This window comes from Camelina sativa, chromosome 11, assembly GCF_000633955.1.
Source record: "Camelina sativa cultivar DH55 chromosome 11, Cs, whole genome shotgun sequence".
Lineage (NCBI taxonomy): Eukaryota > Viridiplantae > Streptophyta > Magnoliopsida > Brassicales > Brassicaceae > Camelina > Camelina sativa.
In genome coordinates, this window is record NC_025695.1 from 45,383,060 (window position 1) to 45,410,445 (window position 27,386).

At 36.1% G+C, this 27,386-nt stretch overlaps 2 protein-coding genes and 2 pseudogenes across 5 annotated transcripts; all 4 read left to right on the forward strand.

Moving 5' to 3' along the window:
- Positions 51–5,736, forward strand: LOC104726554 (receptor-like protein kinase At5g59670). 4 transcript variants are annotated; one of them, XM_019232391.1, is made up of 17 exons: positions 51–340; positions 773–946; positions 1,033–1,087; positions 1,568–1,694; positions 1,797–2,334; positions 2,580–3,055; positions 3,172–3,316; positions 3,396–3,467; positions 3,589–3,660; positions 3,744–3,812; positions 3,919–4,085; positions 4,150–4,379; positions 4,456–4,582; positions 4,658–4,723; positions 4,806–4,995; positions 5,098–5,518; positions 5,599–5,736. In XM_019232391.1, exons 4-16 carry the CDS (start codon positions 1,616–1,618, stop codon positions 5,495–5,497), a joined length of 2,631 nt encoding a protein of 876 aa, XP_019087936.1. In that variant the 5' UTR covers positions 51–340; positions 773–946; positions 1,033–1,087; positions 1,568–1,615; the 3' UTR covers positions 5,498–5,518; positions 5,599–5,736. The 4 variants fall into 4 exon arrangements, with proteins under 4 accessions (XP_019087936.1, XP_010443735.1, XP_019087934.1 ...); XM_010445433.2 differs by lacking the exon at positions 5,599–5,736 and having other exon boundaries at positions 5,098–5,588; XM_019232389.1 differs by lacking the exon at positions 5,599–5,736 and having other exon boundaries at positions 1,573–1,694; positions 5,098–5,588.
- Positions 6,385–10,920, forward strand: LOC104726553 (annotated as a pseudogene).
- Positions 11,325–16,247, forward strand: LOC104726552 (annotated as a pseudogene).
- On the forward strand, positions 22,415–24,872 carry LOC104728998. Its single transcript, XM_010447901.1, has 5 exons — positions 22,415–22,771; positions 22,973–24,146; positions 24,245–24,290; positions 24,529–24,701; positions 24,784–24,872. The coding sequence occupies exons 1-5, from the start codon at positions 22,415–22,417 to the stop codon at positions 24,870–24,872; spliced, it is 1,839 nt and encodes a 612-aa protein (XP_010446203.1).

The following is a 27,386-nucleotide window of genomic DNA, read 5'->3' on the forward strand; positions in this document are numbered from 1 at the left end:
TTAACCATGTCTCAGGTCATGAACGAGCTAAAGAGTGTTCGTGTGTGTCGACCGAGCCTCGAGTTTGTAACAATTTACAGATTTTTTTTGGTTTGTTTTTAAATGGTGAGACGCCTTAAACCCCTAGTAAGAATGGGTTAAACCCGATGGGCCAAACAAACATTAACACGATGGGTTCTGTTAATTTCTCAACGCGAGTGGTTGCGTTTCTACCGCTTCAATCGCCGGGATTGGCTGATGGTGAAGAACCGTTCCCTTTTCTCCCTCGGCGGGAGTTCTCGACGACAGCTATTGGGCTTTGCGATTGGTCGACGCCGGCCGAAAAATATATGGGCGGAAGGTAAAACTTGCAACTTTGTTTTCTATGGGTCATGGTTTTATCTTTCAGTTTTAGAGATCTGCTTATGGCGTCTTTGTCTTTTACGAGTTTTGATAATGCCTTCTTCTCTTTGGATATAATAAAAAACCAGTGCTGTTCTTTGAATTAGCTTTAAGCTTGATCAATCAGTATGTTTCTTTGGATGATGTAGCTGTTCAAGTTCTTGATTGTGATATTCTCCTACATTTACTCATATTGTATTCAGTCATTTTCCCATTTTTATATTTGCACACTAAAAGTAAAGGCCTCTTCTCAATGTAGCCAGAGCTTGATTTTGCTTTCAATGTCCGTTTATGTTTATTTATACATGCGCCGTTAATCTCTCCAAGCTTGGGAATTGTAATGTTTTATTATGGAGTATATCTTAAGAAAGTAACTAACTATGGGGATTAGGAAACTTGTACTGTACAAGTTGTACATCTCTCTATCGTCAAGGAGATCCCCATCAGCTTTAGACATTGGAATGGAGGAAGGCTTGTTGCAGCCTAACATCCCAGTAGAAGGTTTTTTGCCACCGGATATTCTCAATCTCATCCACCGCCTATGCCGGCTGAGACAGATAAACAGGTTTTTCGTTGAAACTATGAATTTAATGCAGTTCACTTCGAATAGGATTTCAAATATTAATTATGTTTCTTGGGTTATATAATCAGCTTTTTCAACTTCTAATCTTCACTGATCCAAGGCAGCGACCATTAAAATTCTTAGGTAATGTCTATTTTTTTTTTCTTTTTGATGATATATGCATATTGTTGTTGGTCAAGGAACGAAACAGATGTACAAAATTCACCAAATGTGACCTTGTCCCAAAATCAAGTTCTCTAGAGAACCAAAGAAAACAGAATGTGGGTTGTGATTTCTTATTCACTTATACTCTAGAAACAAAATAATTACGGAGGAGTCACAAATTAGTGAGAGCTGTTAAGCAAAAGAAAAGCAAAATTCTTCTTGATCTTGTCTTAGATAATTGATCCTCCCTTAATTCCTTAACGTGCTTCTTGGTCTGCTCCTTATTTTCCACGAAAAAAACTTCATGATAATGATGTCGGGTAAATGTTGTCCTCTTATAGCTCATTCTTCTCCCCTTGGTGAAGCTGCTGGACTAGAAAACACTATTGACCTGACTAAGTCTTTCTTTTAGTGTATGGTTTGGGTTTGCTTTACTTATTTACTGTTTATTTTCAACAGCACAGCCAGCCATTGGTTTCTTGATTTTTCCCTGGGAGTTAAGAGAATATGGAGCGTTCTTTTGGGCTTTTGTTGGTGCTGATAACTTTGGTCATCATTCATATCGTTCAAGCTCAAGACCAAAACGGTATCAGATTTCTTATTTGTTCTATACACATCCATGTGTTCAAGCATTTTTGTTCTCAGAAGTAAACTGGTTTTAAAGTTTACCATGTCTGTTAACAAACAGGGTTCATCAGTTTGGATTGCGGGCTACCCGAATATCAGACGTCTCCTTATAACGAGGCTAGTACTGGGTTGTTGTTCTCTTCGGACAAAGACTTCATACAGAGCGGAAAAACTGGTCGAGTCCAAGAGAATCCTAAAAATTACTTGGAGCCATACTTGACGCTGAGATATTTCCCAGAGGGAAAAAGGAACTGCTACAATCTGAGTGTGGACAAGGGGCGTAAATATTTGATCGGAGCTTCCTTTGTATATGGAAATTATGATGGTCGAGACATTAAACCGGTGTTTGATCTTTATCTTGGACCTAATCTTTGGGCCACGATAGATTTGCAAAGGTGGGTGAATGGTACACGAGAAGAGATCTTACACATCCCAACATCAAAATCGTTGCAGATATGTCTTGTTAGGACAGGAACGACTACACCGGCAATAGCAGCTTTGGAATTACGGCCACTGAGAAAAAATTCTTATATAACTCAGAATGGTTCCCTGAGTTTAGTCTTTCGGAGATATTTTAAAGAGTCCGGATTTACGCTACGGTATCTCTTCTTTCTGCTCTGTTTTGTTCTGTTTTTTTTTTTTCTGTGGCTCTCTCTGTACTTCTTCTAAATCTTTGCATTTGTCTTTTAGACTTTTTAACACAAGGGCTGGCTTTCTCATACATTTTGTTTTAAGACGAGCAATATGATAATATTACAACATTTCAAGATGATTAATAATATAGTTTATCTTATGTATTTATTTACCTATTCTACTGCTTCAACAACATTGTTCGCTCCCCCAGGTACATGGAAGATGTCTCTGATCGCCTCTGGGTTCGATTCTTCATGAAGGAATGGACACAGATTTCCACTAATCTCACGATGAAAATTAACAACAATTATGTTCCACCGGAAGATGCGCTGAAAAATGCTGCCACGCCTACAGATACCAGTGCCCCACTGACAATTAATTGGAGCTCAGAAAGTTTTAGTGAAGAATGTTACTTGTACGCACACTTTGCTGAGATTCAAGACTTGCAGGCAAACGAAACCAGAGAATTCAACATCCTATTGAACGGAGAACATTATTATGGACCTGTGATTCCTAAGAAGCTTGACATAACCACTGTTGAAAATGTGACCCCGAAAACTTGCCAAGGAGGGGTATGCAGTTTGCAGCTAACAAGAACCAACAGATCAACTCTTCCACCTCTACTTAATGCCTTAGAAGTCTACAGAGTTATTCAATTTCCGCAGTCCGAAACAGATGAAAGCGACGGTATGTGACTTTCTTTTCCAGGTTTATGCATCTAAAATCTATGCTTTCTAATGTTAGTAAAGAAATTAGTACATGCAAAATGGTGTACTAAAGTCATCGAATCCTTTTTATGTCAGTGGATGCTATAATAGAGATCGCAGCCACCTATGCATTGAATAAAACCAACTGGCAAGGTGATCCATGCGTCCCTGAACAGCTTCGGTGGGACGGATTAAACTGCAAAAACACGGAGATGTCTACGCCACCAAGAATCACTTCTTTGTAAGTACTAAGTTTAGTAGTACACGCGAACTCCTGGAGATCTGTTGGTCACTAACACTTTGAATGTACATGTCACTAGAAACTTGTCTTCAAGTGGTTTAAATGGAAACATTGTAGCTGCCATTCAAAGTCTTACAAAACTAAAAAAACTGTAAGTACTAATTACCATTGTTAATCAGAGGCGAGAAATTGCTACTATATAAATATGGATGGGAAATATACATTTGTTAAAACATTCAATTCATGTCTGAATTCTCACTTGCTAACATTAGGGACTTGTCGAATAATAACTTGACTGGAGAGGTGCCGGAGTTTCTAGGCAACATGGAATCTTTGTCGTTCATGTAAGTTTTTCTCAACATATATTATAGAATATTCTAATTCTTTTCAAATCCCAACTCAGATCATAGTCGATCGTTTTAAACAGAAACTTAAGCTGGAACACTCTTAATGGTTCGATTCCTCAATCCCTTCAGAAGAAAGGAGTAGAGCTATCGTAAGAATCTTTCTAGATAGCTTTGAAATTTTCTCAAAGATTTTTCAAACGACGACCCTTTTGTGCGTTAAATATCATAAACAACTCTCCCTTTTCTTTATTGCAGTGTTGAAGGAAACCCAAGGCTTTGTCTTTCTGATTCATGTAGAAAACCATCTAAGAAGAAATTTCCTATGGCGATTGTTGCATCAATTCCTGTGGCAATTGTTGCATCAGTTTTCATTGTGGTTCTTTTTCTTGTACTCAGAAGGAAGAAGTCAACAGTTGTGAAAGGTACTCACAAGAGATATACACATAACAAAGAATAAGATAACATCCTTATTCTGATGTACTGCAGGTCTACACCTGCCAAGGACACCAACTGAGGAAGTTACATTTGCAAATAAGAACAGCAAAAGAAGGTTCACATATTCAGAGGTCATCCAAATGACAAATAACTTCGAAAAAGTTTTAGGTAAAGGAGGGTTCGACATGGTGTATCATGGTACTGTAAGTGGTTCTGAACAAGTAGCCGTTAAGGTACTCTCTCAATCTTCAACCCAAGGCTATAAGGAGTTCAAAGCAGAGGTATTGGTTCTGTAATCGTCCCAACTAATCTGTTTTTAGAAATATCAAAGGTTGATAAGTTTTGCTCTTACCTTAGGTTGATCTTCTTCTGAGGGTGCACCATACAAATTTGGTGAGCCTCGTTGGGTATTGCTATGAAGGAGATCACTTGGCCCTCATCTATGAGTTTCTTCCTAATGGAGACTTGAAACAACATTTGTCAGGTGATTTTGGATAGTTATGTCACGTGTAGCAGTAGCTCATGAAACTCAAAAAGCTTGAATGGTACTAATTAACAGGAAAAAGAGGTAGATTTATCATCAACTGGAGTACTCGGTTACAAATAGCTTTGGAGGCAGCACTAGGTCCGTACTAAGTTAAAATATCGATTCAATTGGTTTTACGTTAAATAAGTAGATATAGATGACTCCATTCACCATTGCATAGGTTTGGGGTACTTACACATTGGATGCAAACCACCGATGGCTCATAGAGATGTCAAAACTGCCAACATATTACTGGACGATAATTTTAAGGACAAACTCTCGGATTTTGGACTCTCGAGGCCTTTCCAAGGTGGAGGCGAATCTCAGCAGTCGACGGTGATTGCTGGTACTCCTGGATATCTTGATCCCGAGTAAGTATTATTAGTTTTCCTAAACACATGTAACACTTGTTCTGAAACTTTCTGTTCTTTCTTTGATGGTTAAAGAGTATATACCATGTTGTTGTCCTACAGATATCACCATTCGGGTCGATTGGGTGAGAAGAGTGATGTCTACAGTTTCGGGGTCGAGTTATTGGAGATGATCACAAATCAACCTGTGATTAATCAAACCAATGATAATTCTCACATAACACAATGGGTTGCCTTTATGGTTAACCGAGGTAATATTATCGAGATTATGGATCCGAACCTTAGCAAGGATTATGATATTAATTCTGCTTGGAGAGCTCTTGAACTGGCAATGTCATGCGCGAATCCTTCTTCTTCAAAACGACCACCCATGTCTCAGGTTATTCAAGAGCTGAAAGAGTGTATTGTGTGTGAAAACTCGGGGATACGTAACAATCAAGGCTTGGAATCAGAAGACATGAACATTGACTTGGACACTTCCGTGGTTCCCAGGGCAAGATAGTTTTGCGTGTTGTCTTATATGGTAATAATTAAGTAATCATTAATGGGTTGTCCAAAAACACAATTCAGGCCCAAAATAAGTCTTTCAGTTATTTTGTGAAGGACCACTATGACCGTTGCGTTTAAAACGTGGATTTTCACACGACTGTCTTACACGCCGCACTCCAATCGTCGATGGTGTTTCAAGAATACTTTATCAAGCAGAATATATAGTTTACTCACGGCAATTCATGTATTATTTCATAATTTTTATGTCAGTGGTTGCTATAAAAAGTATCAGAGAAGCCTATGAAATGAATAGAATAAATTGGCAAGGTGATCCATGTGTCCCTCAACACCTTATGTGGGATGTTTTAAACTGCAGCAAGTTCAGAGCCAGCCCATAGGGCAAGCAACTGAAGCAAAGTATTAGGGCATCAAAAAATTTGGGGCATTTTTTTTGTAAAATTTTCATAGAGTTTCTATATATCTAAGGACTTTTACAAAAATGCGGAGTTTAATATAAGTGCAAATCATAGTTTTTGAGGCTAATTGTTAGTTTTGGTTTTGATTTTTTCCCTTTTTGAAGTTAATAGTTTGCTTTGTTAAACTATTAGATAAACCTTTTCATCAAATATAATGTTTTGCCTTTGTTCTGTTAGTAAAATTTCAAAACATTAAACATAAAATCTAATGGTTATAATTTTTTGGTAATATATAAAAGGGCATGTTTTTAAATTGTGCATAGGGCACTAGTAAATGCCGGACCGGCATTGGCAGCAACACAGATAACTCCATACCACCAAGAATCACTTCTTTGTAAGTCCTGATTTCACTAGCTACTAGTGCACACACTCTCTTCAAATTCTGTTATTTATCATAATATTATCACTTACAATGTGGTTTTGACATATATATCACGAGAAACTTGTCTTCTACTGATTTAACTGGAACCATAGCAGCTGCCATACAAAATATTACGCAGCTTGGTGAGAGCAGAGTCAGCAGACAAACAACGGATGTTCAAAAAAAAAAAAAAATCAACAAAAAAAGGACAGTCTTGTGTAATTGATATACCAATGTATGGTTTAACGTGCTCCTTGGTCTGCTCCTTAGTTTCCCAGAAAAAAACTTAATGAGGGTGATGTTGATACATTGCTGTCCTCTTAAGCCTCATCTTCTTCCATTGGTGTATGATTCGGGTTTGCTTATTCAATTTGAATCATTGACCTGACTAAGTCTTTCTTTTAGTGTATGATTTGGGTTTGCTTATTTATTTCAATTTTTATCTTCAACAGCGTAGCCAGCCACTGGTTTCTTGATTTTTCCTTGGAGTTAAAATAATATGGAGAGTTTTTTTGGGCTTTTGTTGGTAATGATAACTTTGGCCATCATTCATATTGTTCAAGCTCAAGACCAGGAAGGTACCAGATTTCTTATTTGTTCTATAGACATGCATCCATGTGTACAAACATGATTGTTCTCAGAAGTCAGAAGTGCTCTGGTTTTAATGGTTAATGTTTTCCCATGTCTGTTAACAAACAGGGTTCATCAGTTTGGATTGCGGACAGCCCGCAAATGAAGTGTCTCATTATAAAGAGACTGATACTGGACTGTGGTTCTCTTCTGACGAAGATTTCGTACAAAGCGGAAGATCTGGTGGAATCAAAACAAATCAAGAGGCTGAGCTCTTGAATTCCATACACAACGCTAAGATATTTTCCAGATGGAATTCGGAACTGCTACAATCTGAGTGTGGAGAAGGGGCGTAAATATTTGATGAGAGCTATCTTTGTGTATGGTAATTATGATGGTCGAGACATTAAACCGGTGTTTGATCTTTATCTTGGACCTAATCCATGGGCCACGATAGATCTGGCAAAACGATTGTATGGTATATGGCAAGAGATCTTACACATCCCAACATCAAACTCGTTGCAGATATGTCTTGTTAAGACTGGGAATACTACACCGGTAATAACAGCTTTGGAATTACGGCCAATGCGAAAAGACTGTTATATCGCTAAGTTTGGTTCCCTGAAACTTTCCTTTCGGAGATACAATAGCAAGTCAATCTCTGAGCTACGGTAAGTCAATATTTCTTCTTTCTGCTATGTTTTGCGTCCGTTTACATTTTTCAACACAAGGGCTGATTTTTTTTCAAGGAACCTCGGTGCTTAAATTACAGAAGAAACAATGAGAATTATTATCATACATTTTGCCTTTAGACGATATTACAACGGTTCAAAGATTGTAAAGAAAACAGTTCACCTAATTTATTTTATCTACAACAGCTTAAGAATATTGTTCCCCCCCAACAGGTACAGGAACGATGTCTATGATCGCATATGGGTTCCGTTTTTCATGAAGGAATGGACACAGATTTCCAATCCTCCCGGAGTGAGCAATACCAACTTCTACAATCCACCGGGTGTGGCACTTGCAACTGCAGCCACCCCTACTAATGCCAGTGAGCCGTTGACGATTGAATGGAGTCCAGAAAATCCTGATCACCAATATTACTACTACGCACACTTTTCTGAGATCCAAGACTTGCAGGCAAATGAAACCAGGGAGTTCAACTTGATATGGAATGGAGATACTCCTTATGGTCCTCTAGTTCCAAAAAGGAGAACTACAACAACTATCTTAAGCCAGTGGGGGAGAACTTGTATAGGAGGGAAATGCATTTTTCAGCTGATAAGAACCAACAAGTCAACTCTTCCACCTCTACTTAATGCTTTTGAAGTCTACACAGTTATTCAGTTTCCGCAGTCCGAAACAGATGAAAGCGACGGTATGCGACTTTCTAATTATCCAGTTTATGCGTATAAGGTCTATGCTTTTTAACGTTAGTTAAAAAAAAAAAGATAACACAATGGAGTTCTCAAGACATTAAAATCCCCTTTTCTTTTTTCTTATGTCAGTGAGTGCTATAAATAAACTCGCAGAAACCTATTCATTAAGTAGAATCAACTGGCAAGGTGATCCATGCGTCCCTCAACAGCTTAGGTGGTATGGTTTAAACTGCCGCAACACTGATATCTCCACACCACCAAGAATCACTTCTTTGTAAGTTCACACTAGTACTCAGTTCGTGCACGCACACTCTTCAAGATTTGATAGTAACACTTTAAATGTGATTTTTAACATGTCACTAGAAACTTATCTTCAAGTGGTTTAAATGGGACTATAGCAGCTGCCATTCAAAGTCTTACACAACTTGAAACACTGTAAGTATTACTGGTGTAAATCAGAAGCGAGAATTGCTATTATATGGATGGGAATACATTTTGTTGACAAACCTTCATGTCTTAAATTCTCTCTTGCTAACATTAGGGACTTATCAAATAATAACTTGTCTGGAGGAGTGCCAGAGTTTCTAGGCAACATGGAATCTTTGTCGGTCATGTAAGTTTCTCTCAATATATATTCTAATGCTTTTAAAAAATTCAACTCAGATCATAGTCGTTTTAAACAGAAACTTAAGCTGGAACAATCTTAATGGTTCGATTCCTCAATCCCTTCAGAAGAAAGGAGTAGAGCTATCGTAAGAATCTTTCTACAAAGCTTTGAAATTTTCTCAAATATTTTTCTACGACGACCCTTTTGTGCGTTAAATATCATAAACAACTCTCCCTTTTCTTTATTGCAGTGTTGAAGGAAACCCAAGGCTTTGTCTTTCCGATTCATGTAGAAAACCACCTACGAAGAAATATCCTATGGCGATTGTTGTATCAGTTCCTGTGGCAATTGTTGCATCAGTTGTCATTTTGGTTCTTTTTCTTGTACTCAGAAGGAAAAAGCCAACAGTTGTGAAAGGTACTCACAAGAGAGATTTCAAATAAGAAAACTTGAAAAATCCTGTGAATGTCGTCCTACATTAAATGTAGATATATATACAACAAAAAAAAAATGATAACATCCTTATTCTGATGTACTGCAGATCTCAACCTGCCACCGAGGACACCAACTGAGGAAGTTACATTTGCTAATAAGAACAGCAAAAGGTTCACATATTCAGAGGTCCTCCAAATGACAAATAACTTCCAAAGAGCTTTAGGTAAAAGGAGGGTTCGGCATGGTGTATCATGGTACTGTAAATGGTTCTGAACAAGTGGCCGTTAAAGTACTCTCTCAATCTTCAACTCAAGGGTATAAGGAGTTCAACGCAGAGGTATATTCATAGATCTGTAATCTTTCTCAACTAAACTATTAAAAAGGAGTTTATTGACATGAGTTTTGCACAAAAAAAAAGGAGTTTATTGACATGAGTTTTGCTCTTACCTTAGGTTGATCTTCTTCTGAGGGTGCACCATACAAATCTGGTGAGCCTCGTTGGGTATTGCTATGAAGGAGATCACTTAGCCCTCATCTATGAGTTTCTTCCTCATGGAGACTTAAAACAACATTTGTCAGGTGATTTTTTAATAGTTATTTCAAGTGTAGCAGTAGCTCATGAAACTCAAAAAAACTTGAATGGATCTAATATACAGGGAAAGGAGGTAGATTTATCATCAACTGGAGTACTCGGTTACAAATAGCTTTGGAGGCAGCACTAGGTCCGTACTAAGTTAAAAATCATAGGATAAGTTATCGATAAAATTGGTACGTTTTACAGAAATAAGTAGATATAGATGACTCCATTCACCATTGCATAGGTTTGGAGTACTTGCATATTGGATGCAAACAGCCAATGGTTCATAGAGATGTCAAAACTGCCAACATATTGCTTGACGATAATTTCAAGGCCAAACTCGCTGATTTTGGTCTCTCAAGATCTTTTCAAGGTGGAGGCGAATCTCAGCACTCGACGGTGATTGCCGGTACCCCTGGATACCTTGATCCCGAGTAAGTGTTATTAGTTTTCATATGTACTTGTTCTTAAAAAAAAAATTTCTTTCTTTGATGTTTCCATGTTGTTGTCTTACAGATATAACCATTCAGGTCGATTGGGTGAGAAGAGTGATGTCTACAGTTTCGGGATCGTTTTATTGGAGATGATCACAAACCAACCTGTGTTTAAACAAACCTCTGAAAATTCTCACATAACACAATGGGTTGCCTTTATGGTTAACCGATGTGATATTATTGAGATTATGGATCCGAACCTTCGCAAGGATTATGACTATAATTCTGCCTGGAGAGCTCTTGAACTGGCAATGTCATGCGCGAATCCTGTTTCCTCAAAACGACCATCCATGTCTCAGGTTATTCAAGAGCTAAAAGAGTGTATTGTGTGTGAAAACCCAAGGATACATAACAATCGAGGGTTGGAACCTCAAGGAATGAACGTTAGCTTGGACACCACGGTGGTTCCCATGGCAAGATAGTTTTGAGTGTTGTCCTACTTGTGGTATTAATAAGTAATCAATACTTAACTAGTTACATACTAAGCAGAATTTGTAAACTAGTTAAAGAGTACTGATTAAAGTTAGTAGCTGTGTATGGTTTTATTCTTATAGATAAACTCGAAGTCTGACAAATTTCATTATGCTCTCATTGATCATTGATATATTCAGATCGTTTTCTCTGTTCATTTGGTTTCTTCATTTGTGAATGGTACACGGACAGAGATATTTCATGTTCCAACATCAAACTCGTTTAAGATTTGTCTTGTGATTTGTCTCGTATAAGATCATATTCTCTGTTATTTAGTGATGTTTTCATTCGTTGTATGTGTGTATTGGGCCTATTGGCCGTACAGACAATAATTTCACATAAGAAAAGAAAAAAGAAAAAAACATTAGAAACAGGTGAGATCCTTAACAAAATAGAATGGGCCAAGCCCAATGGCCCAAAAAGATTTGACTTTTAACAGTTTTGTGGATGGTTGCGATCCCACCGCTTCAATTCGTTGATCACTGGGGAAAGGTCTCACCGCCGGGAACTGCTGATGGGAAAGAAACACTCACTTTCTCTCTCGACGGGAGGTTTTCGCCGTCGTAGAACACCGGAGATTGATTATCATTCTCATTCGCCGACTCGCCGAAACCAACTGAGATAGATGAAAGACCTAGATTTCTTTCAGACTGTGCTCTGTGGGTTACCTGAACAGGTTTGTCTTTGCCATTGCGTTATGATTTCTTCGTGCTGATTGTCTGATACTATTGAATGTGACACTCCTCTATAGAATAATTAGAGGCTAATGTAAGTAATAACCTAAGTTAAACTTAATTAAGAAAGTCACAAATTACTGAATTAGTTTCCATGAAAGGTACATTCTTGTTGGACTCGTCATATATAATGTGTCAATTTTATTGCTTAACGTGCTTCTTGGTGTGGCTCCTTAGTTTCCATGAATTTGGGGCATTGTTGTCCTCTTAAGTCTTAACCCTCATCTTCTTTTCCCTTGGTGAAGCTGCATTAGAAAACACAATACTCATTTTCACCATTGAAGATTTCTTGGAAGTAACAAAAGGCAAGTTGATGTTGGATTAGTATCCTCTTACTCTTCTTCTCCGTGTTGCATGGGGGAGTTGCACACTACAAAAAACAAAACACATTGACTTGACGAAGTCTTTCTTTTTAGCTTATATATATTCTCTGTTTATCTTACACAGAGTATAGCCAGTGGTCTTCTTGTTTTATCCTTGGGAAGTGAGAGAGAGAGAGTATGGAGAGATCTCTAGAGCTTTTTTTGTTCGTGCTAATTGCAAATTTGGCCATCAGTCATCTTGCTCGAGTTCAGAGCCAACAAGGTATTATTGTTTTTCTTCACCTTCTCGTTAAAGCTTTAATACTTAGCTTGTTTTTTAAACGATCACTTTTATCATTTATGTAACAGGGTTTATCAGTTTGGACTGCGGATTATCCGCGAGTGAACTGTCTCCTTATAAAGATACATCACTTGGATTAGAGTTCGAGTCGGACTCAAAGTTCATCCAGAGTGGAAAAACTGGTAATATCCAAGCAGGTCCGAGGAACTTGCTGAAGCCATACGAGACGCTGAGATATTTTCCAGAAGGAACACGGAACTGCTACAATCTAAAGGTTGAGAAGGGAAGAAAGCTTCTGATCAGGGCTAGGTTTATATATGGAAACTATGATGGTCTTGACAATGGCCCCAAGTTTGATCTGTATCTTGGACCGAATCTATGGGCCACTATAGATTTGCAAAAGCAAGTGAATGGTTCACGTCCTGAGATCTTGCACATTCCAACATCAAACAATTTGCAGATTTGTCTTGTTAAGACTGGGGAAAGTATCCCAATGATCTCAGCCTTGGAAATACGGCCCATGGGAACTGATTCTTATATCACCAAGTCTGGTTCTCTGAAATTGTGCATGCGAAGATATCTTAGCGAGTCACAACAGACTCACATAAGGTACCCTAACTTCAACTGAGCCTGAGCATTTTCTCTTCTTTATGCTCTGTTTTAGATACCTCCGTTATGCTATGTTTCTTGTTGCTCTGTTTCTCATCTGTTAAAGAAAGGACTAGTCAATCCTCAACACTTGCAAATAGAAATGAAACATGTATCCAAGTTTTTTTAGACAACTAATCAATTAACAATAACATGGGTTCAAGCGCCAACAAAAATGATCTTATCAAAAATGATTTTAACATGGGTTCCCATCCTCAGGTACCCGGACGATGTCTATGATCGCCAATGGAGTGCGTACTTTCAGAAAGATTGGACCCATGTAAACACCACTAGCAATGTGGGAAATATTAACGACTATGATCCACCAAAAGACGCACTTGCAACTGCTGCCATGCCTACTAATGCCAGTGAGCCACTGACGATTGAATGGACTAATTTAGATAATCCTAACGACCAATATTACGTGTATAGACACTTTGCTGAGATCCAGGAGTTGCGGACTAATGAAACCAGAGAATTCAACATGGTATGGAATGGTGAAGTTATGTCGACTGAACCTGTAATTCCTAAGAAGTTACTAGCGAGAGCAAGTCTCCAAGGATTTGTGATGAAGGAAAATGTAAGTTTCAGCTGATACGAACCGGCAGATCAACTCTTCCGCCTCTACTTAACGCTCTTGAGGTCTACACAGTTATTCAGTTTCCACAGTCCGAGACAGATGAAAGCGACGGTATGTTTTCAGTGTCTTTCAACACAACTTAATCACGCACATATAAATTACTCAAGACAATTTATTGTTTTTTTTTTTTTTTTTAATGTTAGTGGTTGCTATAAACAATATCAGAGACGCCTATAAATTGAATAAAATAAACTGGCAAGGTGATCCATGTGTCCCTCAACACCTTATGTGGGCTGGTTTAAACTGCAGCAACACAGATAACTCCACACCACCAAGAATCACTTCTTTGTAAGTCCTGATTTCACTACTAGTGCACACACATTCTTTACAATGTGCTAGTAATCGTATGGTCATTAAGATTTTTATTAATGTGGTTTTTAACATATCACCAGAGACTTGTCTTCTACTGGTTTAACTGGAACCATAGCAGCTGCCATTCAAAATCTTACAAAACTAGAAAAACTGTAAGTATTTTACCATTGTTAAGAGGCGACAAAATTGTTATCATATGTCTTGAAATAAATTGGAGAAACTTTCGTTTCTTTATTAATTCTATCTTGCTAACCATTAGGGATTTGTCTAATAATAAACTGAGTGGAGGAGTGCCGGAGTTTCTAGGCAATATAGAATCGTTGACGGTCATGTAAGTTTCTCTCAACATGTATATATTATATTTGCTTCTCAGATTCCAACTCAGATCATGGTCGTTTTTTAACAGAAACTTAAGCGGAAACAATCTTAATGGTTCAATTCCTGAAGCTCTTCAAAAGGAAGGACTAGAGCTATCGTAAGAAACGAACGTTCTACCTATACTTTTGAAATTCTCTTAGTTATTATTTAAGAACCTTTTGTGCATTTAATGTCTTGAACAACTCTCATCTTGTTCTAGTGTTGAAGGAAACCCAGGGCTTCATTGTGTCTCTGACTCATGTACAAAACCACCTAAGAAGAAATTTCCTTTGGCAATTGTTGTTGCATCAGTTGTTGTTGCAGCCATTGTCATTGCTGTACTGGTTATTTTTCTTGTAATCAGAAAGAAAAAGTCAACGGTTGTAGAAGGTACTTGCAAAAGAGACATCAAATAAGAAACCTTATCAAATCTTGTGAATGTCGTTACTTAATTTGTTGCATTTAAAGAAGAGATACAGATATAAAATTTTGAATACGATACCATCCATCGTTATTCTGATGTACAGGTCTACACCTACTACCGGGAACATCAGCGGTGAATGTTACATTTGCTAATAAGAGCAGCAGAAGGTTCACATATTCAGAAGTCGTCAAAATGACTAACAACTTCCAAAGAGTTTTAGGTAAAGGAGGGTTTGGCATGGTGTATCACGGTTCTGTAAATGGTTCTGAACAAGTGGCCGTTAAAGTACTCTCTCAATCTTCAACTCAGGGCTATAAGGAGTTCAACGCAGAGGTATTGATAGTTCTCTAATCTTGCCAACTAAACTATCATGTGTTTATGCATTTCAAGATTTTCTTGACATGAATGTTACTTTAGGTTGATCTTCTTATGAGAGTGCACCATACAAATTTGGTGAGCCTGGTTGGGTATTGCTATGACGGAGATCACTTGGCCCTCATCTATGAGTTTCTGCCCAATGGAGACTTAAAACAACATTTGTCAGGTGATATGTCTTGTAGTGATTCCACGTGTAGCAATAGCTCATGAAACACATAAAACTTGAATGGATCTAACATCTAACAATCTAACATCTAACAATCTAACATACAGGAAAAGGATGTGGATCCATTATCAACTGGAGTACTCGACTACGAGTAGCTTTGGAAGCAGCACTAGGTTCGTACTAAGTTAAAATCTGTAGGACAAGATGTCAAAATTTAATGAGGTTTATGGCAAATAAGTTGATATAGATGACTCAATTGCATAGGGTTGGAGTACTTACATATTGGCTGCAAACCTCCGATGGTTCATAGAGATGTCAAAACTGCCAACATATTGCTGGACGAGAATTTCAAGGCCAAACTCGCTGATTTTGGACTCTCAAGATCTTTCCAAGGTGGAGGCGAAGCTCAGGATGCAACAGCTATTGCTGGTACTCTTGGATACCTTGATCCCGAGTAAGTGTTATTAGTTTTCATATACACACATACACAAACACTTGTTCTGAAACTTTATTCCTTCTTCAATGTTTAATAAGTATATACCATGTTGTTGTCTTGCAGATATAACCATTCAGGTAGATTGGGTGAGAAGAGTGATGTCTACAGTTTCGGGATCGTGTTATTGGAGATGATCACAAACCAACCTGTGATTAATCAAACCTCTGAATATTCTCACATAACACAATGGGTTGGCTTTCAGATCACCAAAGGAGATATTCTTGATATCATGGATCCAAACCTTGGCAATGATTATGACGTTAATTCTGCTTGGAGAGCTCTTGAGCTCGCAATGTCATGCTCGAATCCTTCTTCCTCAAAACGACCATCTATGTCTCAGGTTATTAACGAGCTAAAGGAGTGTATTTTGTGTGAAAACTCAGGGATAAGTACGAACCGAGGCTTGGAATCTCAAGAAAGGAACGCTAGCTTGGACACCACGGTGGTTCCCATGGCAAGATAGTTTTGAGTGTTGTCCTACTTGTGGTATCAATAAGTAATCATTACTTTACTAGATACACTAGATAAGTGTGCGGGCATTGAGATTGTTGAAGAGAATAAATCCTAAATCCTAAACAACTAGATGAGGACTCGCCCGATGTATGGGTTTAAAGTTTATAAATTAAATTAAATTTAAAAAAAAATATTAAAATGTGTTGTATGTTATTTATAAATTTTATTTTGTTATAGTAATATTCATTTACAAATCTTTTATGTATATTACTATTAAAAGTGTCTTTTTTTACAGCTAAATATACTCTATGTTACAAATATATTCTTTATCACCACCAAGAAAATGTCTATATGAATACATTAAGTCAACTATTTTACTTTTACTTCTGCATAGTTTTTTAATTACTAAAATTGTTGGCTCAAAAAACATTTTGAATAAAAAATATATTATATAATATACTAATCAATGATGTATCATCACAATAATGTATGACCACCATGGAGAAAACCTGGGCTCTGTCCTCATCCTTTATGGAGAGAACCTTCCGTCCAATCTCCTCCACAATAGAGAGAACCTTGGCTCCGCCTTCTCCCTTGGGGAGATAACCTTGCGTCCAACCTCCTCCACATTCCTCCCTTGGGGAGATAACCTTGTGTCCAACCTTCTCCACCATAGAGAGAATCTCGGCTCTGCCCTCCTCCTATGTGGAGAGAACATGTTCACGGCTTTTTGCTATCTCAAATGGATTGTTCTGACAACCAATAAAAGTAAAAACCTTTTTCTAATGTCACAAAATCTTTTGATAGTAACTAATATTAAATTTCCCAATGTATTTGTGATAGTAACTATGCCAAATTGAAAGTAAAATAGTTGGCTTAATATGTTTATTGATAACATAATATACAAATCAATGATGTATCATCACAATAATGTATGACCGCCATGGAAAAAACCTCGGCTCTGCCTTCATCCCTTATGGAGAGAACCTTGCGTCCAACCTCCTCCACCATGTAGAGAACATATGCTCCCTTGAGGAGATAACCTTGCGTCCAACCTCCTCCACCTTACTCCCTTGGGTAGATAACCTTATGTCCAACTTTCTCCACCATAGAGAGAACCTCGGCTCTGTCCTCCTCCTGTGTGGAGAGAAAATGTTCACGTCTTTTTGCTATCTCAAAAAGGCTTTTCCGACAACCAATGAAAGTAAAAATCTTTTTCTAACGTCATAAAATCTTTTGATAGTAACTAATGTTAAATTTCCCAATGTATTCGTGGAAGTGTATTTGTCACACCATGATGTAGCCTCTTTCGCTGCAATGCTCAACCGCCACCTTGCTTAGTGAATCCATGTCCACTCTCACTCCATGGGTCCACCTTCCTAAGTAGGCCCTACATGTATTCTCGGCTCGTGGACCCATCCATATTTGATGGCCGGTTTGTTACGTCCGGGAGGCTTGAAAAACTTGTTTACCGACCTTACAAATCAACAAATGATATTTTCCTCTGTTTTGTCCTCACTCGCACAGTTCTGACAATCACTTCCAAGAAGGTCACCCATCATTAAGTTCTCTCAGGACCCTTGACTGAAAAATTAGTGCATTTTGGTGACGTATGTGGTCAAATCAATTCTTTTAAACCTTTCCGTAAACCAGGGCGTCAGAGTCTTTGAGCTCCTCTGGATCTATCAAGAACGATTTATGTTTTTCCAATCTATCTATCTATGATTGTTGTACGCTTGTGTTTGATTAGCTTATTTTATCCATTTATTAGGTTGATGAGCTTATGCTCATTATCTTCCTTTGGGATTGAATGAATAATGGTAACAATTATGTTTGCAAAAAAAAGAAGGGCTTATGACCAACCAATCAAGGTTGAGAAATTAGAAGAAAATTAATTTGGCATAATTAAAGACACAATTGAGAATTATAAGCATGGTAATATATGAATCCCAAATAATTCAAAGATTAAAATATAAATTAAAGAAAACAATCTAAAAATACTACAATAAATTTTAAAATACAGTATTAGGAAAAAAAGACACATATATTAATCTTTTTTTTTGGGTCAACATATTAGTCTTACCTATTCCAAACTGAAAAAGTAGAAAGCAAGAGAAAATTTTGATTTAATAAAATAAGAAAAATTTACCTTCCCATTAAAAAAATTTCCCAATTAAACAAAGTTGAAAGGAGTGTTTTTGAATAAATTATTTAAATATGAGACAATCTATATTTATATCAAAGTGAGTATTTACAAAATTTAGAATTAATAATTAACTATATATTTCCTTAATCCCTTTTTCTATATTTTTTGTCGAATTAATAACTTAAAATTAAAAATAAGTAAATAATATTATAATTTTGAATTTTATGAAATATATATATATATAAAATCTCCTTATAATTAATTCTAAAAACTTTGTACTTTTTATATTAATTCTGTAATTTTGATAATTATCTTTTCACATTATTAATATTTTTTAAAATAAAATATTTTATTTTTCTTTTAATCAAAATTTTCCTATTAAATATTAACTTTTACACATGTCAAAATCTGAGATTGATAACTTGACACATGTCAAAATCTTGTTAATGGCTAACTTTCAAAACCCAACTTTATATAATAAGATTTTTTAAAAATATAAAAAGAAATTTTATTTCTTGAAGTAAATATATAAATAATTTTTTAGTTATAGAAAAAATCATATTTGTATTTACCTTCATACATTTATTTATATTTTTTTTATATATTATAACAATTATTACAATAATATAAAGCTAAATTATATCCCACCAAAATCATATTTGTATTTACCGTCATACACTTATTTATATTTTTATATTTTTAATATATTATAACAATTATTACAATAATCTAAAGCTAAATTATACCCCTACCAAAACTTTTGCCAAATACTCATCATTAAAAATATTATTACTGTCAAATTTCAAAAATGTTTCACAACTTATTACAAAATATTTTACATGCAAATAATTCATCAAAACAACATATAATTTAGTAATCACATACAATTTTACTGTATGTTTCACCATTAAAAATATGCTCTTAAACCCTAAATTATTTTATTGTTAAAGTATGCTCTTTATCACTACCTATAAAATGTATTTTAAACAAATTAAACAAATTTTATGTTTCTTGGTATAAATATTGTTCTTATAATTACTAAAATTGTATTGTGACATAATTTCTTTAACCATTAACTTTTTTTACTCCAAAGATATTTTGAATGAACAACTGGTGAAAATTATCTACTCTATTACAATGATTTTATGACCAACCCAATTAAAGTTGAGAAATTGAAAGAAAGTTAATATCACATAATAAAAAAACAAATTTGAATATTATAATCATGATGGTATATATAAAACCTTAGATAATTCAAATATACAAAATTAAAACTTTATAAACAATCCAAAACATGATATATGTCATAATCACGTTAAGGATCGATTCCTTATTTACTCCTCAGAAGTATCACATTGTACCAAAACTACTTAGAACTATGACCTCATCTCAAATAATCTCGAATCATAAGTTCTCAACTTATTTCTAACCGAATCAAAAGTTCTCATATATTTCTCTATATACCTGGATTTAAACGGTTTACGAACCAAATTCGATAGAAAACCACCTAAATCAGGTTTGATACCAATTTTAAAACGGTTTATCGTTCCAACTTTGCAAATTACAAAATCGCTACCAAATACACCAACCACCGACTAATCTTTGAAACTTATAACGCTACTAACCGTAAAATTACTTTTGGAACCTCCATCAGTGTCTCCATCCTCGATTAATTTAGCGGGCTTTATATACTTTGATTCCATTTCATTGCATATGATAGCTTCCATTGAAGAGCCCGCAGGAATAAAAGACCCAAAATATATCGGCAAAATTATATCAGAAAAAAAAAAATCAAAGATTAAAGCTTTTGATATAAACATGTAAATTTTATGTAGATTTAATGTTGTTTTCTTAATTAGTTGTTCCTATTATGTTTCAAAAATTATGATTCTTTTGACATAACTTATGTTATTTTTTAAGATTGGTTATTCACTATTTATTGATTATTAATACATGCTTAATAAACTGTTTTTTTTGTATATACATGTCAAAATCTAATTGAAAAAACACATATAATATAAGAAGCGTAAGATATCTGTTAGATTCGCTTGCAAGATATATTAAAAGTTAAAAATTAAAAGTTGTTACCATTTTCTTAGCTGCATAGTTGTAAGCTGGAGTCCCTATATTTTGTTAAATAATATTAGTCAATTATGAAAAAATATGTATGTGAAGCTGAATATGAGTTTATACTTACACATTGAATTAGTTTGTCGACCCATGCCTGAAGTTAGGCCTGGGCACTAATACCCATTACCCGTATTCGACCCGTTACTCGGCTCGTACCCGTCCCGAAAAAAGAGTACCCGCAGCTTTAGGGTTGAGTAAAGGGTATTATAATTATATTACCCGTGAGTAAGGGACGAGTATAGGGTATTAGTTTAGTTTTCAATACCCGTCCCGTTACTCGTCCCTTTACCCGTTTTGTTACTCGACCCGTAAATACCCTTTAATATTTTATATTATTATTATTTATTATTAATTTATAAATATATTATAGAGTTAAAGTTAAAGCCTAAGTTAAACTTAGTCTAACTGAAATGATATATACGACGCCCAATTGAATTAATATTTTATTTTTATTTTTTAAGTTTGTAATTTTCTAATTTTTGAACTTATATGTTGCATACATTTATGAATTTTTCCTTTTCGGATTTTGGAATATGAAATTATTATTACGATTATTGACAATTTTTTTATCGGATATTCATTTATCCTGGTAAGGGTAAAGGGTCGGGTATTTAAAGGGTCAACTATTTTTTTCCGGGTACCCATTTTTCCGGGTACCCGTTATTTAAGTGTCGAGTACGAGTAATTTTTTTCTATTACCCGTTAGGGTCGGGTCGGGTAAAGAGTATGAGAAAATTCAAGGGTACTCGTCCCGTGCCCAGTCCTACCTGAAGTGTAGCTAGTTTCAGTCGCATATGAGGTTCATCGGTAAGCGCCTTCTCCATCATAACAATCTGATCATTATTCATAATGGTTCTCTATTCCTTTTCTTGGCTGACTTTTCGTTATTTTCACAGTTTTGGTTTCCATATGTAGTGCTCATGTTTGAAAATTCTAATTGAGTTTGATACATTGGAATGACGTATTCCTCTCTATATATATAACAAAGATCTGAGAGAATACATATTTTTATATTTAAATTCTTTTTCTTTTAAGATTAGGCCAAAGAATTCAATATAACGTATGATTATTTTGTATAAGTTTAATTATTGTAAAATTTTTAGGATAAATTCTTTTTTTTTTAAGATTAGGCCAAGGAAATCAATATAACGTAGACGATTCATTTTTCTTTAAAATTACAAAATTGTATAATTTAATATAATTTTTAATTATTATTTTAATAATCTACAACATAATAAGATTTTGACACATGTCGCGATCTTATGAATTAGCAACTTTTGAAATCATACATTATATAATAAGATATAGAGGGGTGTATTTACAATTATTTTATTTTTAGGATTAACAAAATTTGTTTTTAATATAATAAGATTACAATTATCTTATTCTTCGTTTTACCAAAAATTGACACATGTCACGATCTAATGAGTTACTAACTTTGATCGTTAAAATTGACACATGTCACGATCAATGTTTTGACGACCGGACCGGACCGGCCGGTTCGACTGGTTGACCCGCGACCCAGACAGTTCTCCGGTTTGGGTCTACTGCTAACAACCGGAGATCATAAAACCGGTAAAACCCACAAAAAACCGCTATAAACCGGCGACCCGGTGACCCGGACCGGACCGGACCGGCTGAGTTACGGTTCAAGAATATCTATTCGATTTAGATTTTGTAGACTAAATATAGGGTTTCAGACTTTCAGTTCACTAACCTCTGGTCGCTCTTCGCTTCATCTTCTCTGACCGTCCTCATCTCCTCCTCTCACAGCAAACGGTTGGTTTTCATTCTCTCTTTTATTTTGATTTTTTTTGTTTGTGATCTCCATCATTACTAGATTTTCGACATTAGCATAATACTTTTTCACGATCGTGGCTCTGTTTTTTAATATGCATAATCAAATATAGTATTAAACTATCATAGTTAATCATCAATTCATCATCGATTACGTCATATAATTGTATTATAAATAACTGATCCTTATGTGTTGTGCATCCTTTAAGAATCTGTTATTGTATTATGTCTGAAATCTGTTTTTTTCTTCTTCTTTCGTGTATTTTACAAGTAATGGAAACAGAGGAAGACTATGAAGAAATAGCAGCCGCAAACCGTTCACTCCGAGGAAAAAGTGATATAGCTTGGTCCTATGTGATTAAATCAACTGATTCAAGAGGGAAAACGGTTTTGGAATGCTCATTTTGTGACAAAAAAAAATTAGGAGGTGGAATTAATAGGATGAAACAACATATTGCTGGCGTGAAAGGGAATACAGATGCGTGTTCGCAGATTCCAGGAGATGTGCGATTTAAGATATTGAACGCATTAAAAGAAATTGAGAACAAGAAGAAGAAGCAGACTGTTTTGGATGATATGAACGACGGTCCTGAAATTCAAGATGGTGATGGAGATGATATCGAAGGTGATGTTCGTCCAAGTCAAAAGAGGAAGAAAAAAAAGTATTGATCTACATGAATACTTTAAAAGAGGTGTGCATGATCCGACCCAACCTACTATAAAAGCGTGTATGCAAAGTAAAGAGAGAATACATGATGTGGACCTGTCTGTTGCATTGTGGTTTTATGATGCTTGTATCCAATGAATGCTGTGAATTCTCCACTTTTCCAGCCTATGATGAATAAGGTAGCAAGTATGGGTCATGGATATGTGGGGCCTTCATACCATGCTCTACGTGTTGGATTGTTGCGTGATGCTAAGGTGCAAGTTTTTTTGATCATTGATAAGTTTAGGAATACTTGGGCTACTACTGGATGTACTCTTATGGCAGATGGATGGAAGGACACAAGACAAAGACCGCTGGTTAATTTCTTAGTTTATTGTCCTAAAGGAATTACATTTCTCAAGTCAGTTGATGCTTCTGATATCTATGCAAGTGCTGAGAATTTATGCAACTTGTTTGCTGAACTTGTGGGTATGGTCGGTTCAGAAAATGTAGTTCATTTTGTAACTGATAGTGCACCCAACTACAAAGCTGCTGGAAAGCTTCTCGCTGAAAAGTTTCCCACCATTGCTTGGTCTCCATGTGCAGCTCATTGTATCAATCTGATTTTGGAAGATGTGACAAAACTACCTTCTGTTCACAATTTAGCTCACCGTATGTCTAAGGTAACCATTTTTGTTTACAACCATAAGTCAACTTTAAATTGGGTCAGAAAAAGACCTGGTTGGAGAGAGATCATTCGATCTGGAGAAACACGTTTTGCTACAACTTTCATTGCTCTACAAAGTCTCTATCAACATAAAGAAGATCTACAAGCTTTGGTTACAAGTACAGATGCTGAACTCAAGCAGCTTTTCAAGACGTCTAAAGCAAAGGAAGCTAAATTGATTATTTTGGATGAGCGAATGTGGAATGAATGCTTGATAATCTTCAAGATTATGACTCCTATCATTCGATTGTTACGCATTTGTGATGCTGATGAGAAGCCTTCTTTGCCATATGTGTATGAAGGGATGTATCGAGCAAGACTAGGAATTAAAACGATGTTCAGAAAAAGAAAACCTCTTTACCAGCCTTATACAAACATCATTGATAGAAGATGGGATCGTATGTTACGCCATGATCTTCATGCTGCAGCGTACTATTTGAACCCGGCTTTCATGTATGACCAAACTTCAGTTTCTGAGAAGCCTGAAGTTATGAGTGGGTTGATGAGCTTAATTGGGAAGCAAACAGAGAATAGCAAAACGAAGCTCGTTCAAGAGCTTAGGTTTTATAGAGAACGTGAAGGCAGCTTTTCTCCTGATATGGCTCTTACTTGCAGCAAAACATCTCAGCCAGGTAAGTTATTAAACGTGGAATTGACTTGCATATAATATATATATATATATATATATATATATATAAAGTAGTCTGATATAATATATTTGATATTTTAGATGAATGGTGGAGATATTTTGGTTATGATGCTCCTAATTTGCAAAAGTTAGCAATAAGAATTCTTAGTCAAACTGCTTCTTCATCTGGATGTGAGCGCAATTGGAGTGTGTTTGAGCGGATTCATACCAAAAGAGGAATAGATTAGAGCATCAACGACTTAATGATCTCGTCTTTGTTCACTACAATTTACGTTTGCAACAAAGGTGAGTATTATACTATCATGAAATAAAAATTGTCTTTTTAGCTTAGTTTGTAACAAGTTATACATGTTTTACATGTACAGGTCAAAAAGAAAAAGATCATATGATCCTGTTGACTACGAATCTATTGATAAAACAGAGTTTTGGATCGTTGAAGAAGAAGAAGCAGGTGAACTTGAATATGATGAATTAGAGAATGCTCTTGCTGAGGAATATCCCAAAGATCATGAAGAAACAAACCCTGAAAAGTCTAATGGTATCTTTATTATTGTCCATTTCATTTTTTGAATTTTCTTTTAGTTGTCTATAATATATTGATTCAACTATGTGATTTTTAGATGTTTCAGATTTTGATGAAGACTTCGCTTTGCCACCTGAAGAACACGAAGGGAATGGTGATAGAGACAACCAAGATTGGTTGTTGTGAATTCGTGATGTTCTTTAATATATTTCATTGATGATATTTTACTTAGTGTTTTTTATTTATTCAAAAGGTTTATTCACTTTATTTTTATTTTTAGATTTCATAATTTGTTAACTATGGTATGATTATTTTTATTTAAGTATTTTATAAAACTATATAATTTCTACAAATAATTAAATATAGTAAACAAATCATAACCAATTGACCCGCGGTCGAACCCGGTGACCCAGAAGGCAGTCCGGTTTGCCTTCCGGTCCGGTCGTGAAAACATTGGTCACGATCTAATGAGTTACTAACTTTGATATTTAAACGTTAAAATATGTGTCACGATCCGGTGATTTTTTAACTTTGATCTCTGATCGTTAAAACTAACACGTGTCACGATCTGGTTTGATATTTAATTGTTAAAATTGACACGTATCACGATCTGGTGAATTTTTAACTTTGATCTCTGATCGTTAAAACTAACACGTGTCACGATCTGGTTTGATATTTAATTGTTAAAATTGACACGTATCACGATCTGGTGAATTTTTAACTTTGATCTCTGATCGTTAAACTGATATGTGTCACTACTAACTTTGAGAACTAAGATTTATATAATAAGATATTAAGCGAAATTTGTAAACTAGTTTAAGAGTACTGATTAAAGTTTGTAACTGTGTATGGTCTTATAGATAAACTTTCAAGTCGACAAATTTCATTCTGCTTTCATGTCTGAGGTTTATCAACGACCTAAAAAGGTGTCGTGTGTGTTAAAAACTCGGGTATACGTAACAATCGAGCCTCGAGTTTGTAACAATTTACAGTTTTGTGAAATCCATTATCTAAAATATATAATGATTAGGGGATAAAACAGAAAGGGATTTTAGCTAGAAATGCCATTTTTCACAAAAATTTCTCAAAAATGCCATTTTTGTTTTTTCTTCTAAAAATGCCATTTTCGCATATGAGGGGGAGGTGCGATAAGACTAAAATAGCCTTGGCTTTTTGTTTGCGGAATTTGCATGCGGGAGAATTGAAAGAGGAAGAAAATTTTGAAGGTTTGGTCGACATTAATGACCGATGGGACTGGCATTAATAGCAGCGGCTTGGTTCTGTAGTTGTTTATGGGGTAAATTAAATTAATTAATTGTTGTTAATGAAGAGAAAAGTAGTTAGAGATAAGAGTAAACAGATCTAGAGAAAGAGATTGGCGACGACAAAGAAGAGTAAATTGTGGTCGGAGAATCGGAGGTATGTCTTCACATTTAATATGGTTTCAGACAATGAAACATGTACTTTCACATTTATTTTGGTCTGTCGGTAGAGAATGTTGTTGGTGGGAGAGAATGTTGTTGTTAGTATTGAATGTGGTAAATGTTGATGCAGATGGACGGGAGAGTGTGTCTGCTTGTGGGTGAGTGGACATGTTCAGACATGGGAGTGTGGAAGTTTGTTGTCTGCCGTGGGCAAATGGCCAGATTTTTGTCTATCGGCAGAGAGACAACGTTCGCAGGAGTGAAGGAAAAGATAATAGAGCTGTTGGGGGTAAAACCTGAGGAGAGCAATATTGAGCTAAGCTTCTGGCACCCAGGAGAAACAGTTGTCTTCACACAAGGTAAGATGCCCCCTGTTTCTGTTGGAAGTGAAGTTGAGTTTGAGCAGTATAAAGCGAAGAATGAAGAGGGTGGGGGGCTGTATCTGTACGTTACGATCAACAAAGAAAAGGGTGTATCAGCAGAAGAAGGACAAAGCATGTTGTCTATCGAGAAAGAGAACAATGGGGGTTCTGTTGCTGTAGACGGACATCTCGAACTGTCGATAATGTGTGGACAAAAGAATGGACAGAATATGGTGTCTTTCGGAACGGACGACATTATGTCCATCGGTGACAGACAAAACTGTGAGGCGAACGAGTTGTCAATTGAACCAGATAAGAACGATATGGCGGGGCTTGGAGTTATGAGTCTAGCGGACGAAAGTGCCAATTTGGATGAAGTTTTCGACGAAGTTTTCTTAGAGTATCTGAAGAATGTTGAAGAAGTCCACCGACTGGAAATGGTCCACAAGGAAAGAGAACACGGGTGCCAAAATGATGGAAGCTTAGGGGAGAAGAATGGGAAGAGGAAAGGATTGGGAGAGCATGGGAACCTTGGTAAAAAGATGAAGCTGAGTTCGATTACAGCAGGTGATAAGGGAGAAGTGTCTGCTGGAAATGGTTCACCGGAAACTGAAATGGAAGAGGATGATGATGTTGGGGCAACATCAGAAGGTATATGTGAGGATGAACCAGATTATAATTTTGACGAATGGAGTGAAAGGATTAACAGAGAGTACCCGGCTGATTGGGATCCTTTTAAGGATGGGGTAGAGAGGCCAATGGAACCAATAGGTTTTGGACTTGGCATAGATCTAGACGATCAGTTACGGGGTGAGGACGTTGTTGTTGATGATGTCCACGGGCTAGCGGTAGTGCCATACAATCCATCCATATTTGAGGATGCACCACCAGTGTGAGACAACGTGACTGACGGA